This window comes from Microcebus murinus, chromosome 1, assembly GCF_040939455.1.
Source record: "Microcebus murinus isolate Inina chromosome 1, M.murinus_Inina_mat1.0, whole genome shotgun sequence".
NCBI lineage: Eukaryota > Metazoa > Chordata > Mammalia > Primates > Cheirogaleidae > Microcebus > Microcebus murinus.
The window spans coordinates 79,870,059-79,885,176 of NC_134104.1; the positions used below are offsets into that span (position 1 = coordinate 79,870,059).

Sequence of the window (15,118 nt, forward strand, 5' to 3'; positions counted from 1 at the left end):
GAGGGACAGCCAGGCACTACAGCCTGAGGGCAAGGCAAAGTAAGGACTTTGGACTCTGTTCTAAAATGTGAAAGGAGGCCAGGCGTGGTGGCTCACACCTCTAATCCTAGCACTCTGGGAGGCTGAGGTGGGCGGATTGCTCGAGGTCAGGAGTTCGAAACCAGCCTGAGCAAGAGCTATACCCTGTCTCTACTATAAATAGAAAGAGATTAATTGGCCAACTAATATATATAGAAAAAATCAGCTGGGCATGGTGGTGCATGCCTGTAGTCCCAGCTACTCAGGAGGCTGAGGCAGCAGGATTGCTTGAGCCCAGGAGTTTGAGGTTGCTGTGAGCTAGGCTGACGCCACAGCATTCACCCAAGCCTGGGCAACAGAGCAAGACTCTGTCTCAAAAAAATAAAATAACATAAAATAAAATAAAATAAAATAAAATAAAATGTGAAAGGATGCCATTGGAGGGTTTGAGAGAGGGAAATGATATATCAAATTTACATTTATAAAATTTACTTTGGTTGCTGTATGGATAATTACCTGCAGTGAGGCACGTTCTGATGACCCCTACAATGTTCACAACTAGAGAAGTAAAGCTGCCAATCAAGTCAGATGAGTCTCTGGGAGGCTTCAAATGTCTCCCTAGAAAGCCTAGACTTAGGTGACAACCTTACTGAGCACCTCCTCTGTGCCAGGTACCATACCAGCAGTTTTCATGTCTGTTTTCTCCTTCTGAAAGCTCTATCTTTTGACTGGCTTAAACATTTGTCTATTAATTAGGGAACTTATGCCAAAGAAACTTGCCAAGAAATGAAAGTGTGGAGTAATGTCTCCTTAAAATATTAGCTACATTGTATTGACATTGTTCAAGAGGATTTTGTCAATGATTGTTGGCTAAACGTAAGTAAAATGTTGTAGCAGACAACTCATATTCATATACCTGAACTTAGACCTGTCTCCTTATATAGTCTGGGAAACAAATATTGTGGATGCCAACATAAATTAATGTTAGCACTAGACATGGACCAAATTTTAGCTGGTGATAGGATAGTAATCTCTCAAGAGGCAGGGGAAGGGAAAGTCAGGTCCGAAATTAATTTAGAGGCTAAGATGGGGGAAAGGTCAATTCCAGGCCCGATGACCAAGGCTGAGCATTAGCAGCAGGAGCTCTAGTAGTCACATAACAATGATTTTCATGTCAGTGGTGGTGGTGGTGCTATTAGGAGTAGAAGTCAGTTGTAATTACAGCTATAACAATAGTTGTAACGTTAGTGGGGATGGCGGTAGCAGACTGTCCCAGGATATAACTCATGATACAATGTGAACCCTGACAATTCTGTACATTATGTAGGGCATTTGCTTGCACAAATGCTGGAGTTAATGCCAGCTGGTTAATTTATCATGTGCCTATTTCTTACTGTCAGCCACAGGGACCGGACAGTTGAGTCCTCTGGCCAGTGAATTTTCTCCAATTCAAGAAGCCAAAGCATAGTCAGAAGGGTGCTTGGTGAGCATGGAATCAAAGCAAATGGAGTTTATTATATGATTTAAATGTTTAACTCCATCTGCCTTGAAGCCTCTGCTTCCTTGAAAATGGCGTACCTGTCACAGGACAGGGCCGGTCCTTGGGTGGGTCTCTCTCCCCGGACAGCTCTCAGCTGGGAAGAGACAGGCCTCTCCCTTCTCTGTGTTTCCAGGGACGAATGCAGAACCCCCCCCCCACATCCCCTTGAGAGTTCTTTCTTCTGCTAGTTTAATACATTCAGCCTGCAAATATCCAAATACCCCATTTGCTGACTTTGTATGTCCCTGCTCTGGCTCATTAAGGGCTCTGGCGACTTAGTAAAACTCAGGAAGCAATATTACCTCTCTTATTTCTGAAATTTCATGGTACCCCCCCAGATCCCCCAAGCATTGACAGTAGTCCACACCAACTCTGTCCCCAGTGATTTAAAATAATCAAAGCAAACATTCTCAAAAGCTCTCATGTCAGTATCTTCACATTCCAGTTGATGTTAGATGTCACCCCTATACTTCAAACAGAGCACCAGAAAAAGTCTAGGAACAGCACCAGGTGTGTTTTCATGAGAGGAGGGTGGCAGAACCCCCAGGTAGACACGGCTGGAGGAAGGCCATCGGACTGACGTGGGCAACCCAGCCACAGCCGGAGCTCAGGGGATATGTGTCAGGATTTCACCTTTTCTTTCCAGAGACGATTTACCAAGGATTGAAGGGTTCGCTGGTGCTGTTTGAGACGGTGGTCGGGCATTCCTTCAGGTGTGTGAGCGAGCAAAGCCTCCAGCTGTCCGCCCAGCTCCAGCTGAAAACAATGAATGTCCAACTTCAAGCCTTTGATTTTGAAGACGACCACTTTGGAAATGGTAAGTTAAGGGTTCACTGGGTCACAAAGACAAACATCAGAGACCCAGGGTAGTTCCAAGTTATTTTCTGTCTGAAGCTGCCAGAGGAGCAAGAATCCCTGCCCGGCCACCTCTAAATCAGACTCCTTCACTCACGTCTATAGCCCTCCCGCAGCAGTATTCATTCTCTTTGACTAAAGCACATATCTTCACTCATTTAAACACACACACACTCAATAGAAAACCACAAAACGCTATCTGCGACTTCCCCTCACCTGCTGTTGAGCATTGGTAAACTCAGGTATGTTTGGGGAACACTTTAAAGACCTGAGTAGCCATGATGTCTAGAATTCAAGATTTCAGATTAGATTCCTTTCCACCTGCAGAGGGAAAGAGCACACGTGGCATCTGAGATACAAATAAACTCTGTCGGATCCCCTCTTCTTGATGACGAGCTGTTGCACCCAACAGTGTTTCCTTGAGGCAGTTTTAGTTTCCACCTAACTTCCGCTTTGGGTTTGGACCTCCGCAGGCACAGACTGCCTGGGAGGGAAACCAGTTCTTGGTCAGGGGGCAGATGCAGACCAGGGTGACTTTCTAGTAAAGTCCTTTTCTGCCTTCCAGGAAAACAGTGTTACAAGGATTTTTACATATGATCAGAAGGGTCATGAACTTCAACATCTAAAACATCCCTCTTGTAATAACTCAAAAACGTTATGAGTACTTCTCAACTCTCAAAAATAGATTTGGCTATAAGTTTAACCATATATGAAATTTCTATAATACAAATCTGACTTTGCTTTGGGTTCCATTATGAAATTGCAGATGTGTCTAGCAGAAAACTTGTCCTGACATACTTAGTGGAAGGCATTTAGTAAAGGAAGTATTAAGGTGTTTCTTGCCTTGGATCCCTGATTTCTGTAGGTTCTGTCTGAGTCTTACAGTCTGTACTTTTGGTTTGGACCTCACCACAGTGCTAAGATTAAATATTAAAATTTTCTAGTAGGTGTTGCTCCCACTTTGTCATCTGGTCTCAAAACTTCTAATGTTGGAAAACTATTTCTTTTAAAATTCATTATGAAGGTTTGAAAAAGCTCTGTAATTAATCATGTGATCTTAAAATAAGTTAAACACACGTGCTCTTCTTCCCCATCAGAACCTCTGTAAGGCAGGAGGTTAACAGGTCTAGGAAATGCCTTGGTGGCAGAGCTGGGACATAAAGAATAAAAGCTTCCAGCAGCACACACCTGGCCTCCTATTAGCAGTGTTCACAGGGAGAGCTAGAAAATCTCTCGTTTCTTTACATTTTTTTCTAAAATCACCATTCATTGGATAATTCCCCAAAGAAGAGACTTCAGAGTTCCCCTTAACTCCTCTCCTGCCATCACCCTCTTATATAAATGGCCCCAAACCCCTGCCAAGTCTACTTCCAAAAGGTCTCTCTTGTTTACCCACTGTCATTGCTTTAGCTCGACTCCATTTTCTAGTCTTTGCACTTCAAATTTCACTAAAGATGCTCAAATGTGAAGATGTATGTCCTTCTGGAAATAGTATTTTCTGCCAGAGAGTAAGAGAAGAGAGAAACAAGGGGAGCGAGTTACCATACAATATAGTGTTTAAAAGACACACAGGCAAAGGACTGTCGGAGCACAGAGGAAGGCAGGATGAACACAGCACTAGTGGTGACAGGGTGGGTTAAAGAAGTGCAAACCAATGGGTGACATTTAAACGGGGCTCAAAGAACTGGAGAGGAGGCCAGCAAGTGTCACAGCTGAGCCTGGTAGAAGAGAGTGGCCATCGCAAACAGTGCACTCCTGACTCGCACATTCTCAACCCCTCCTCCCTAAAATTCTGGAGCCTGCAAAAGGTTTGGTTTTTTGCTGCCTTTCCTTTCTTCTCTTTATTTTGCTGTCTGAGCAGCCCCTTTTAAGAAGCATGGTGTGAACAGAAAGCTTTGGCTCTGTGACTTGGTGCAGAACCCTGTCTCTGGAGTTGGGGGATGCGGCTCCAGGGCTTACTCTGGCTTGAGAGTCAGGACACCGCTCTGATTACAACTCTGTAGAACAAACCAATTTCTCTCAAAGGTGGATCTGCCTCCCAGTAGCATCAGAATCCCCCGGCCATCAGACCCACTTAATTATAATTTCTTGGACGTGGCCTGGGAGCTACACTTTAATAAACTCCTTAAGTAATCAGCAGCACTGCAAGTTTCAGATCTACTGGATTGGCGCTTTCTCTCCCTGTTTTCACCCATCTGTTGACTGAGGCAGCAGGAGGAGGCCCAGCAGCTCCGTGTATCCCTCAGTTTCCTTTTTTGCGCACCTGAGGCAGACTGGGGCAGTAGCATTTCCCCGAGTTCGTGGCCAGCCTGTAACACCTGTTACTCTGACTTCAATTACAGCGGATGAATGCTTCAGTGACAGAAACAGGAGAGAAGTCCCTGTGGCCATGGGCCTGAGTGTCTCAGGACTGCTTGTCATATTGCTAACCGCATGTCTGGTGGCCAGAAAGAGGCCCAGTAGAGGATATGAACACCTGTAAAGCCCCACTTTCTTCAAAATGTGCAAGGTTAAGGCCTTGGGAACTCTGGCTTCATTTTTCAGTCTTAAGTGAAAGGATTACCTCTCTAGGTGCCTGTCCCACCCTTCCAAGCTGCTTAGGAAAACTAGGTTTCCACCAAAGGGCCATCCTAGGGCTAGGAAAGGGCACCCCTCCACCCCACTTCCTCCTGTTGGCTTGGGGAGGCCGCGTCAGATGAGCTGTAATGCCATCTGCCACACCTGGATAAGCCGGAGCTGACTTCGAGAATTAGGGGGCAATAGAGACATGAGCTTGTGCAAAGAAGAAAGAAAAAACCCAAGGGAAGAATTGTGGGAAAACATTTTCAGACTGCAGTGATTTTCTTATACATTTTAAGAGTCTCAATTTTGTTTTTTAAAAAATATTACTTTAAATAAATCCATTTCAAAATAAATTACAAAGTGATTTTAAACTCTTAAGATTTTACCGAAATTCTGATCCACTTAAATTTTAGAGGGTCTTAGTATACTATTAAAAAAAAAAAACATATTCTACACTATCGTAATATATTATTAGTAAAAAAATTAGAATACTTCCTGGCATTTCACTTTTTAAATGTAAAGCACATACCAAAGATCTCAGCAAACAAAAGAGGCTCAATAAATGTTAGTTCTCCAATTCCTTCAACTTCATTTATTGTCTGCCTTCTGAACACTTTTTTCCTGATATTGTCTCTGTTTTTCTTTGGTGCTGTTCTAACCTTGTAATGTGTTAATTTGGGCCATTTTGGGAGGGAAGGTAGGCAGAGCATTAAGACAACCAGAAATGGCAAGCGTGGAAAGGTAGACCTGTGCAGGTCTTTACCCACTTTCTTTTTTTTGCAAACATTCATCAAAAAAATTATAAACCAGTAAATATCTGGAGGGAAAAATTCTATTAAAATATGGCTTAGGATGTTATTCATAGTTTTCTATAACATCGATGGTTTAAATATGAGAATTGGGGTTTTAGTTCAGAGAAATGGGAGATTAATAGACTTCCACATGTTCTTATTAAATCACTGATTTTACAGACAGAAAGTTTTCTTGTTTATCTGCATTTCCCAGAGGTGCCATTCATTATTTTAACATGAAGCTTATGAAATTTGGCAACAGTTCTATAACTACTGCTTATCTAGGAAATGTGCTGGCTCTCCCTGGAGGTGTTTCCACCTTCCACTTTCTTAGAAGTGAGGGGGTGAGAAGGGCACTTCGCAGCTTCAAGAGGGAGCTTTAAGAGCCCCAAAGGATAATCTAGAGTGTCAGGAAATGCCTGTTAGAAGACGTTGATGACAATCTGGGTTGTGAGGACCTGGTATTCCCCGAAATGACTCAAGCCTAAGAGCAAGGCCTTGGCTTTGGAAAGCTGCAATCTCCTCTCCCTTCCCCCCTCAATTAGGCACCTGCTCCAGACTCCCATGTGTCCAGTGTTATGGGCACTTTGACAAGGTGTTTATTCATTGGGCCATTAACCATCCTGCAGAATGACTAATTCAAGGTTAATCTTCTAGTATGTAGAAATTTCTGTCATTGCAGTTAGAAACAAGAAGCAGAATTTAAAGTCAAGAGCAGAGGGATATCACAGTTCACTTAAATTTAATTTCCCTTCCTGTCATCTTCAATGAGTTCTTTTGGGTGGTGGCTATTGCTTAGATTCCTGCTACCCACTCCCAAGGCCAACTACCCTTAAAATTAATTTGAATTGACACTCTAGTAACCATGAAGAACAAAGGTTCCATTGGAATGACCAGTAGACAAATGCTTGGCTGTGTGATTTCCTCACAGTCCTGCCCCCTTTCTGAGGGGGAGCAGCAGGGCCAAGCCCCTCGCCAGCGCACCCTCCCCTGCCCCTGCTCCACACATCCACCCTCAGAAGCTTGTGATGAGAGAAGAGAAATCCTGTGCACTCTTACTTTCATTACTAAGTCTGGAGGGAAAGAAAGGGTGGGTTGCTTTATCTTCTTCCTTTTCCACCTGGGATATGGAAAATGGCTCCCAGGAAGACTAGGAAGAGTGAACATAGGGACTGATGGAAGTGAACTGGGGAGCCAACCCCAAACCAGGGGTGGCTCTCCAGGCTGTAGCTAGTGTCCATGCTACAAAAAAGAGGATAGAATCCAAATATCTAGCTCAAAGGGAAACATGAACTGAGCTCAGATACAATGGGAAAAAGACTGTAATTTACCCAAATGATATCATACGAAATTGAATTTCTGGACTGACATGCTCAAGCACGAGCAAAATGAAAACAAACTGCATGGCCCCTGTGCAAAAATACTGCAGCAAAATAACAATAATCATATTGCAAAATTCAATTAATTAAAGGAAGGAAGGTCTATTTATTTGCTAAGACTATCATACTCAAGTACCACAGACTGGATGCCTTATACAACAGAAATGTATATATATTGTCACAGTTCTGGAGCTAGAAATCCAAGGTCAAGATGTTAGCAGCATTGGTTTCAACACCATCATATATTATAGAGAAGCAGGAAGAAGCAGAAAAGATAGAGTTGAAATTACGGGTTTTTTTTTCATAGAGAGCATGACTGAGATAACCACAGTTAATACATATAAAATCTTATAATTAAAGCATTATAGAGACCTACTAGATGTAGAAGCTATTCAAACCATCCAACATAAGGATAATTCGTGCCTCCGAAGTAGAGAGCTCAAAAATAGAATGAAGATGTGGTTGAAGATTTAAGACAATTTCCTTGAGATAAATAATTGAAGTTGAGATTGAAAAAGCACAGTATGTACCAGAAAAGAATTGATATAGAGAGTTTGACATTGAGACATATCTGAAGTAAGCTATAGAATTTCATAGATAAAGAATTTTTTAGACCTTTATGGGGAAAAAAAGGAAAGAAAATCACCTATAAAGTGGGAAAGTGAAAGTTCACCTCAGATTTCTTCACAACAACATTTAAAGCCAGCAAGCAATGGGCCAATGTCTACAATGTCCTAAGGGAAAGAAAGCGTGACCCCCAAATATTATTTAAGTATAAAGACAATAGGCAGATATTCTCAACCATGAAATAATTGAAAGGATGCAGCACCAATAAGTCCTTAAAAATATTGCTTGGCAATGAAATTCAATGAGATAGGAGATGAGCCACACTATAAACAAGGAAATAAGCAAACAACCTTCAGGAATAGAAAAATCACAGTAAAAATAAATAAATGAAACAAAATAAAAACAACTGATACTGGTGAACATGTTACCCATTTAAATATTAAAAATACTAAATACTTATGGGTCTGAGAACACAAATATACCTCTCATATGTGAAATGACATTTTTATATGGTTACTCATTATAGCATTTTTTTTTTTTTGAGACAGAGTCTCGCTTTGTTGCCTAGGCTAGAGTGAGTGCCGTGGCGGTAGCCTAGCTCACAGCAACCTCAAACTCCTGGGCTCAAGCAATCCTTCTGCCTCAGCCTCCCAAGTAGCTGGGACTACAGGCATGTGCCACCATGCCTGGCTCATTTTTCTATATATATTAGTTGGCCAATTAATTTCTTTCTATTTATAGTAGAGACGGGGTCTCACTCTTGCTCAGGCTGGTTTCGAACTCCTGACCTCAAGCAATCCGCCCGCCTCGGCCTCCCAGAGAGCTAGGATTACAGGCATGAGCCACCGCGCCCGGCCCTATAGCATTATTTTTAATAGCAAAAAATTGAAAACAAACCAAGCATCTGTCAATTAGGGTCAGAATAAAAAACTGTGATAAATCCCACAATGGACTACTACATAGTTACACAAAGAATGAGGATGCTATGTGTGTATGTATGTAGGTATAAGAAAAGATGTCAAAAATGTATTGTGAAATCAAGAAAGCATAATGCCTAACAGTGATAAATGGGGAAATAAGAATATATTCATTTTGTTTCTATATGCATAAATAAACATCAGAAATATGTATGAAAACTAAGAAAAGTGGTTATCGAATGGGAATGGGAGAACTAAGAAGATGGGACAAAGGTGGAAGTAAAATTTCTCAATGTGCAGCATCTTGTATTATTTTGACTTTTCAAATCATATAGATTTGAAAATCAAATCAAAACACATTTTTTAAAGGCTAGAGGAATGATAGTTATCAAATAGAACTGAAGTGTTATAAACTTGGACAATGTTAACAATAGTAATATAACTATTCAAAACTTACAGTTGGAGAGAGGGGAGATAGAAGAGAATATGTTAGTGTTAATCTTCCAAAACAGTATCAATAGATAATGTTTAAATTGGAAACTGATTTTGGAAAACATATGACTCCAATTTATTTTATAACCTCTTTAATGTGTACTTCATAATCTCTTTTTTTGAATCTTAAAGGGATCCTTTATGAAACAATACTTCCTATGACAAAGAAACATTGACATGCAATGATTCCTTCAGTTTCTGTTTAGTTTTTTCTTCTATTAAATTCAAGTAAATTAAATTTTTAACAAATTAATAACTGTAATATATAGCACTTGTATGATTCTATCTTAAAAAATAATTCTATTTATTTTTTCTACCCACTTATCTGTATAGTTCTGAAGAAAGATGCCTGAGATAATGTTTGTCCATGTTAGAAGTGACAATTTCTGGGTGGGTTGTTTTGGGGTGACTGGTTTTTGCTTTTTTATTTGTGTTTTTCTCAATTATTTTAATGATTTGTAATGAGCATAGATCATTTATTAAAAATAGAATGATTTTTCTTTAAGCATACACACAAGTACACATACATGCATACATTCACACAGGACGCAAATGCCTGAAAAGGTTTATAGTGATTGATTCAAATAGAAGAAATGTGGTGATATTACTTTTCTTTGTGTACTCTTCTGCATTTTAAAAATATTTAAACAATGTTAAATAATTTAATAGTGTACAAAACTATATAGGAAGTAAAAGTGCCTTCCCACTTCCATCCTAGTCCTTCTCTCAGTTTTTGCTCTTTCATACCTGACACACAAACATTTGTCTGAGTTCCTGTGACGCTTCATGGGTTTTAGGGAACTTGTACTACAACACAGTGATACCTGCCACATTCTTTTCTTTTTTCTTTTTATTTATTTTTATATTTATTTATTTATAGTTTCCATATAAAGCATTGAACCAAATTCTTTTTAATGGCTACATTATATTCTATCACAAGAATACCATTTTAAATTTTTTTTTTTTTTTTTTTTTTTTTTTTTTTTTTTGAGACAGAGTCTTGCTTTCTTGCCTAGGCTAGAGTGAGTGCCGTGACGTTAGCCTAGCTCACAGCAACCTCAAACTTCTGGGCTCAAGCAATTCTCCTGCCTCAGCCTCCCGAGTAGCTGGGACTACAGGCATTCGCCACCATGCCCGGCTGATTTTTATATTATATATATTAGTTGGCCAATTAGTTTCTTTCTATTTTTATGGTAGAGACGGGGTCTCGCTCAGGCTGGTTTTGAACTCCCGACCTTGAGCAATCCGCCCGCCTCGGCCTCCCAGATGCTAGGATTACAGGCGTGAGCCACCACGCCCGGCCCCATTTTAAATTTTTGATGGATATTTAGATTATCTCTCATAAAATGGACATTACTATAATATGTCTTTGTGTAGTGTCTGAGTATATGTTTAGTACAAATTCCTAAAGGTGGAATTACTGGATCAATAGTTATATGCTTTACATTTTGCTTTAACTTATTTGCAGTTTTTTCCTACTCATGTTAGTTTCTTAGCTTGTCCAAGTTTTTTTATTTAAGAAATATATGTAAGTAACAAGAGTATCATGTACTTTTGTAACAAAAGTATCATGTAACAAAAGCAACATTTCCCTGTTCTGCCCCTGAGAGACAAAGTATTTTAACTAAATTGAACAGTTTCTCCTGATGGCTAGCTCCATAACTCTACAACATAAAAAGCTTATCAAATTATTTCTTATCAGTTTTAGACTTCCTGGTATGATAGATAAGAATTTATGGTTATACCACTATTATTGGTTAAATCAATGAGGTAAACATTATTATACTTATGTAAATATTGTTTACTGTGTTCATCAAGCACAATTTCTTTCTTGTACAAATTTTCTTTTTCCAGGAATCTCTATTTTCCATACTCTCTCCTCTAACCTCTTCTGATCCTTTTTTTTCCTTGGATCTAACATACACAGAATTGAGTTAATGGTGTTCCTCAGTTCAGGACATAATTTCAGTGCTGGTTCATACAAGGACCTCGTGCATATATCTTTTTAGCTATCCATGAATGAGATACAGATGGATTTCTCCAATTATTTGCTCTTTTTTTCCCAAACTCTTCATTATATTGAGTACTTTATTAAATTCCCCTTTATCCCCAGGCCACTCCATCTTTCTCCTGTCGAGACTAATCAGTCTCTGACCCAATCAATTATACCTGAAAGGAATTAAACACTCTCTAATGAAATAAAGAAAAAACAGTTTTGACAGGTTTACAAACTCTCACTTTTAAACTCTTATGAATAATTTGGTTTATTTTCTAATATTACCTAAATGTAATCCAAGAAACCTCAAGGGTGACAAAAGTGTTTTATAAAGTAGATAAACATCACATGTTTTCAAAAGCTCATCAGTCATCTAGTCATACAAGTGCTCTCTGTTACGTAGGCACATCCCACTTTGCAAGAAGCATGCCTAGAATGACTTCTTTCTGGGTTCAGGAAACAGGGATAACAATTATTCATTGCTAGAGAATTAATTGCTGAGAAGATAAGAAGGTTACTTAATTTCATCCTCCAACATATTATTTGCTTACTTTATAAAGGAGGAAACTGCAAGGGTAAATTACCTTCCCAAGGTCACACAGCTAGTTAATGGTAGAATTAAAAGTCAAGCCTGGATTTGTGTGACTCCAAAGCTCATGTTCTTTCCATTCTAGCCTGCCTTCTGGTCTGTCATCACCAAACCTTACCGGCTATGTTGTATTTGTTTTTTTTCTCTTAGTGGATGAGTGCTCGTCTGACTACACAATTGTGCTTCCTGTGATTGGGGCCATCGTGGTTGGTCTCTTCCTTGTGGGTATGGGTGTCTATAAAATCCGCCTAAGGTGTCAATCATCTGGATACCAGAGAATCTAATTGGTGCCCAGAGGAAATGAAAATAATGGAGTTTAGAGAATTCTTTCATCGCTTCCAGGATGGATATTGGGAACTTCCCTAGAATATGGGTGCTTTGAACATGTGAACCACCATCCTCCACTAAAACCAAGTGGGCCATTTGTGGTTTAAGTTCAGGCAACACATCAATTTCTAAATACTTTTTGCTCATTTTATGAAAGATTTAGTGATCTGTTTAAGAGTGTTTTCTAGGTTTCTTCAGAATATTTTAACTCAAAGGCAACATTTGAGATATGCTGAATTAACATAATATATGTAAAGTGGCATATGCCTCCAAATTGTAAACCAAAGTGTCAATTGTAATTAATGCTACTTGTGTTTGCATTGAAGATTTTATTTTACCCTTGATATTTTTTATTTTAAAAAATGCCTTTGTTTTGTCTATCAATGGACTTTCAGTGCTTTCGCTATCTGTGCTTTTGTGACATATATATATATGCCTGGCATGGTACTTACCCCCTTTCCCATTTTAAATTCTTTTTTAAATCATCAAAAAGAATATCTCTGGTTGTCTGGGTTTTTGATGTGAAACCAACAAGATGAACAAATCGGTTTATACTTTTTATCTTGATGACTCCTCCTCCAGAATCATTAGGCTGAGAATTAGGTGCCTACAGACAAGAGAATTAAATAATAAGCAAGAAACAATAATAACGGCTCTTAGTTATTGAACACATAAGTGCCAAGCACTAAGGCAAGCACTTTACATACATCTCATTTAATTATCACAACTTATATGCAAGTGAACTCTGGCCCGAGAGAATTAACTCACTTAATGTCATCCACCTAACTGGTGGCAGAGCCAGAATTTGAACTCATGTTGGCCTGGTACCAAGGTCTTTGCTCTTCTCACTCCATCAAGTTTCCTACAAGAACAATGACACCAAGTGCTGCCTGAAGCCTCACACTTTACAGGGGAAATGGTTTATCCAGAATCCCGAGACATTAAGGTAGACAGAAGAGGACTTTACAGATAATGAAATAGCCTGTCTTAATAAATCCTCCACTCCCTTGAAGGAGACTAAGGGGCTCTGTAAAACATCAGTCAGTTTCTCATTTTTATGGGATTGTTTAGCTGTGGCTCTACAGACGAAGGCATGGAAAAAAATTTCCAAAGTATTTTTATTTCTTCAAAACCAGAGAAACCGAACTGTTAACCAACTTTTCTCTCTTGAATGTAGATCCCCCTCTTGTGGTAATGTGTTGCTTCTGCACTTTTATGCCCACATTTTCTATTGCAGTTCACTTATTCCATAGAGCAGCCTGCCAAGAATTTATTCCTGTCTCATTTTGCTGCTAGAGAAAGGAACTAAGTCAGAATAGTAACAGAAAAGACCACATAACCCTAGTATTCTTTAGTAAAGGAGTATTTCAAGTCAACCTAGAAACCATTTGACTTTTCTGATTTGTTTCCTTATGAGTCAGTAGGTTGGCAAGGTCCTAACTTAATCTTAATAGAATACTGAATTGTATTAAAAGTTTTTGTAATAAAAAATTATTTTGGAAATTCATTCATGTCATTTATTTCTTATCATTCATTTTTCATGTTGTATAAAAATTTTTTACAATTGTCTTAGTGGTAGGCCTTTAATATGAAGGATGTTGTTTGAATCAATAAGTTAAATCATCTTCCTATAAATAATTTATCTTATTCTGTTCTCCATTGCCACATTATTACTAGGTAGGAAGATCCTAAGTGGGAGAAACTGAATTCCTGTGACGATGAACCACATTAAAGTTACAAACTAAATCTTTCAGCTCTAGCTCAGACTGGCTGCATTACTGGTTTACTTAAGAGCTGCCACAATTTGTCCATTTATTTATTCGACAAACATTGATTAAGGATTTATTAAATGCCAGACACTCTGGTAGGGGCTGGGATGAATAGGAAGAGGTTCTGTTTGGTTATCTATAATGATCCAAGGGAGAGAGAGAGACTGACCAAGATAGAAACTGCAGTATTTTCTATCACTTAATCACAGAAGTCACATACCATCACTTCTCTATTTTCTGTTGGTCACATAGACCATCCCTGGTATAGTGGGAGGGGCGTGTCTACACAAGGGTGTGAATTTCAGGTGTGTTAGACAGACTGGGTAATTTATAAACAATAGAAGTTTATTTTGCTCATGAATCTGGAGCCTGGGAAGTCCAAGATTGAGGAGCCACAGCTGGTGAGGGCCTTCTTGCTACATCATGACATGGTAGAAGACATCACATGGTGAGAGAACACACGAGGGAGAACAGTGAGGGGCCAAACTCACTTTTATTAATGTAACAGACTCATTCCTGTGATAACAGCATTAATCTGTTCATGAGCCTCAGGACCTAATCACCTCTTCAAAGTCCCACCTCTCAACACTATTGCACTGGGGATTAAGTGTCCAGCACATGAGCTTTGAGGACACGTTCAAACCACAGCACCAGGAGAAGGATGAATCATTGGAGGCATCTTGGATACTGGTTACCACAAGTTGCTACTGTCAAGAAACACTTTGTGGAATTAGTGATTTACTTTTGGGGGATGTTTGAGGAAAATCCCAGGATGGTATAGAAAAACCTTCCTTGAAACTGAGATGGCATCAAGAGCCAAGAGAATGGCTCAGGCAAGTCCAGCTGGGCAAGTTAGATGAGTTTATTAGAGGTTACTTATACAGGGCTCTCACTCCTAGTCAAGACCAAGGCCACTTGCATTATGTCAAAAAGAAATTACTTTAATCCAAAGACATAAGCTTTGATTATGAGGTTTTAGGCCTGAGCACAAGATTAGTAATAGAAACCTTTCAAGGCAGCAGGATCTCCTGGCTTCCATGAATTCTCCCAATATTTCCTTGAAACTCTCTCATCCGTGTCCTCTGATTCATCCTACTCCAAAGTCTCCACTTCCTACTACTCGTCCCTCCTCTTATCCTTTGCTGGCTCATCTGCTTTCCTCCAATTTCCTAAGGATAGACCATCAGTCAGGGCTCTCCAGAGAAACAGAACTAATAGCATATATATATATAATTAAGTCGGAAATATCAGGCAGGAATTCATACTGCAGTTTTGAGGCAGAATTATTTCTTCCCTGTAAAACCTCAGGTTTTGCT

At 39.4% G+C, this 15,118-nt stretch overlaps 1 protein-coding gene across 2 annotated transcripts in view; it reads left to right on the forward strand.

The window, feature by feature from the left end:
- Positions 1 to 13,540, forward strand: part of LAMP3 (lysosomal associated membrane protein 3) — a 36,199-nt gene extending 22,659 nt beyond the window's left edge. The window contains exons 5-6 of one of the 2 annotated variants that reach the window (XM_012736959.3): positions 2,205 to 2,375; positions 4,756 to 10,104. In XM_012736959.3, coding sequence (XP_012592413.2) covers positions 2,205 to 2,375; positions 4,756 to 4,895 — 311 coding nt within the window. In that variant the 3' untranslated portion in view covers positions 4,896 to 10,104. Of the gene's footprint in view, positions 1 to 2,204; positions 2,376 to 4,755; positions 10,105 to 11,856 lie in introns of those variants that run through there. The other variant, XM_012736960.3, reaches the window with a different exon arrangement.
- Positions 13,541 to 15,118: the final 1,578 nt, after the last annotated feature.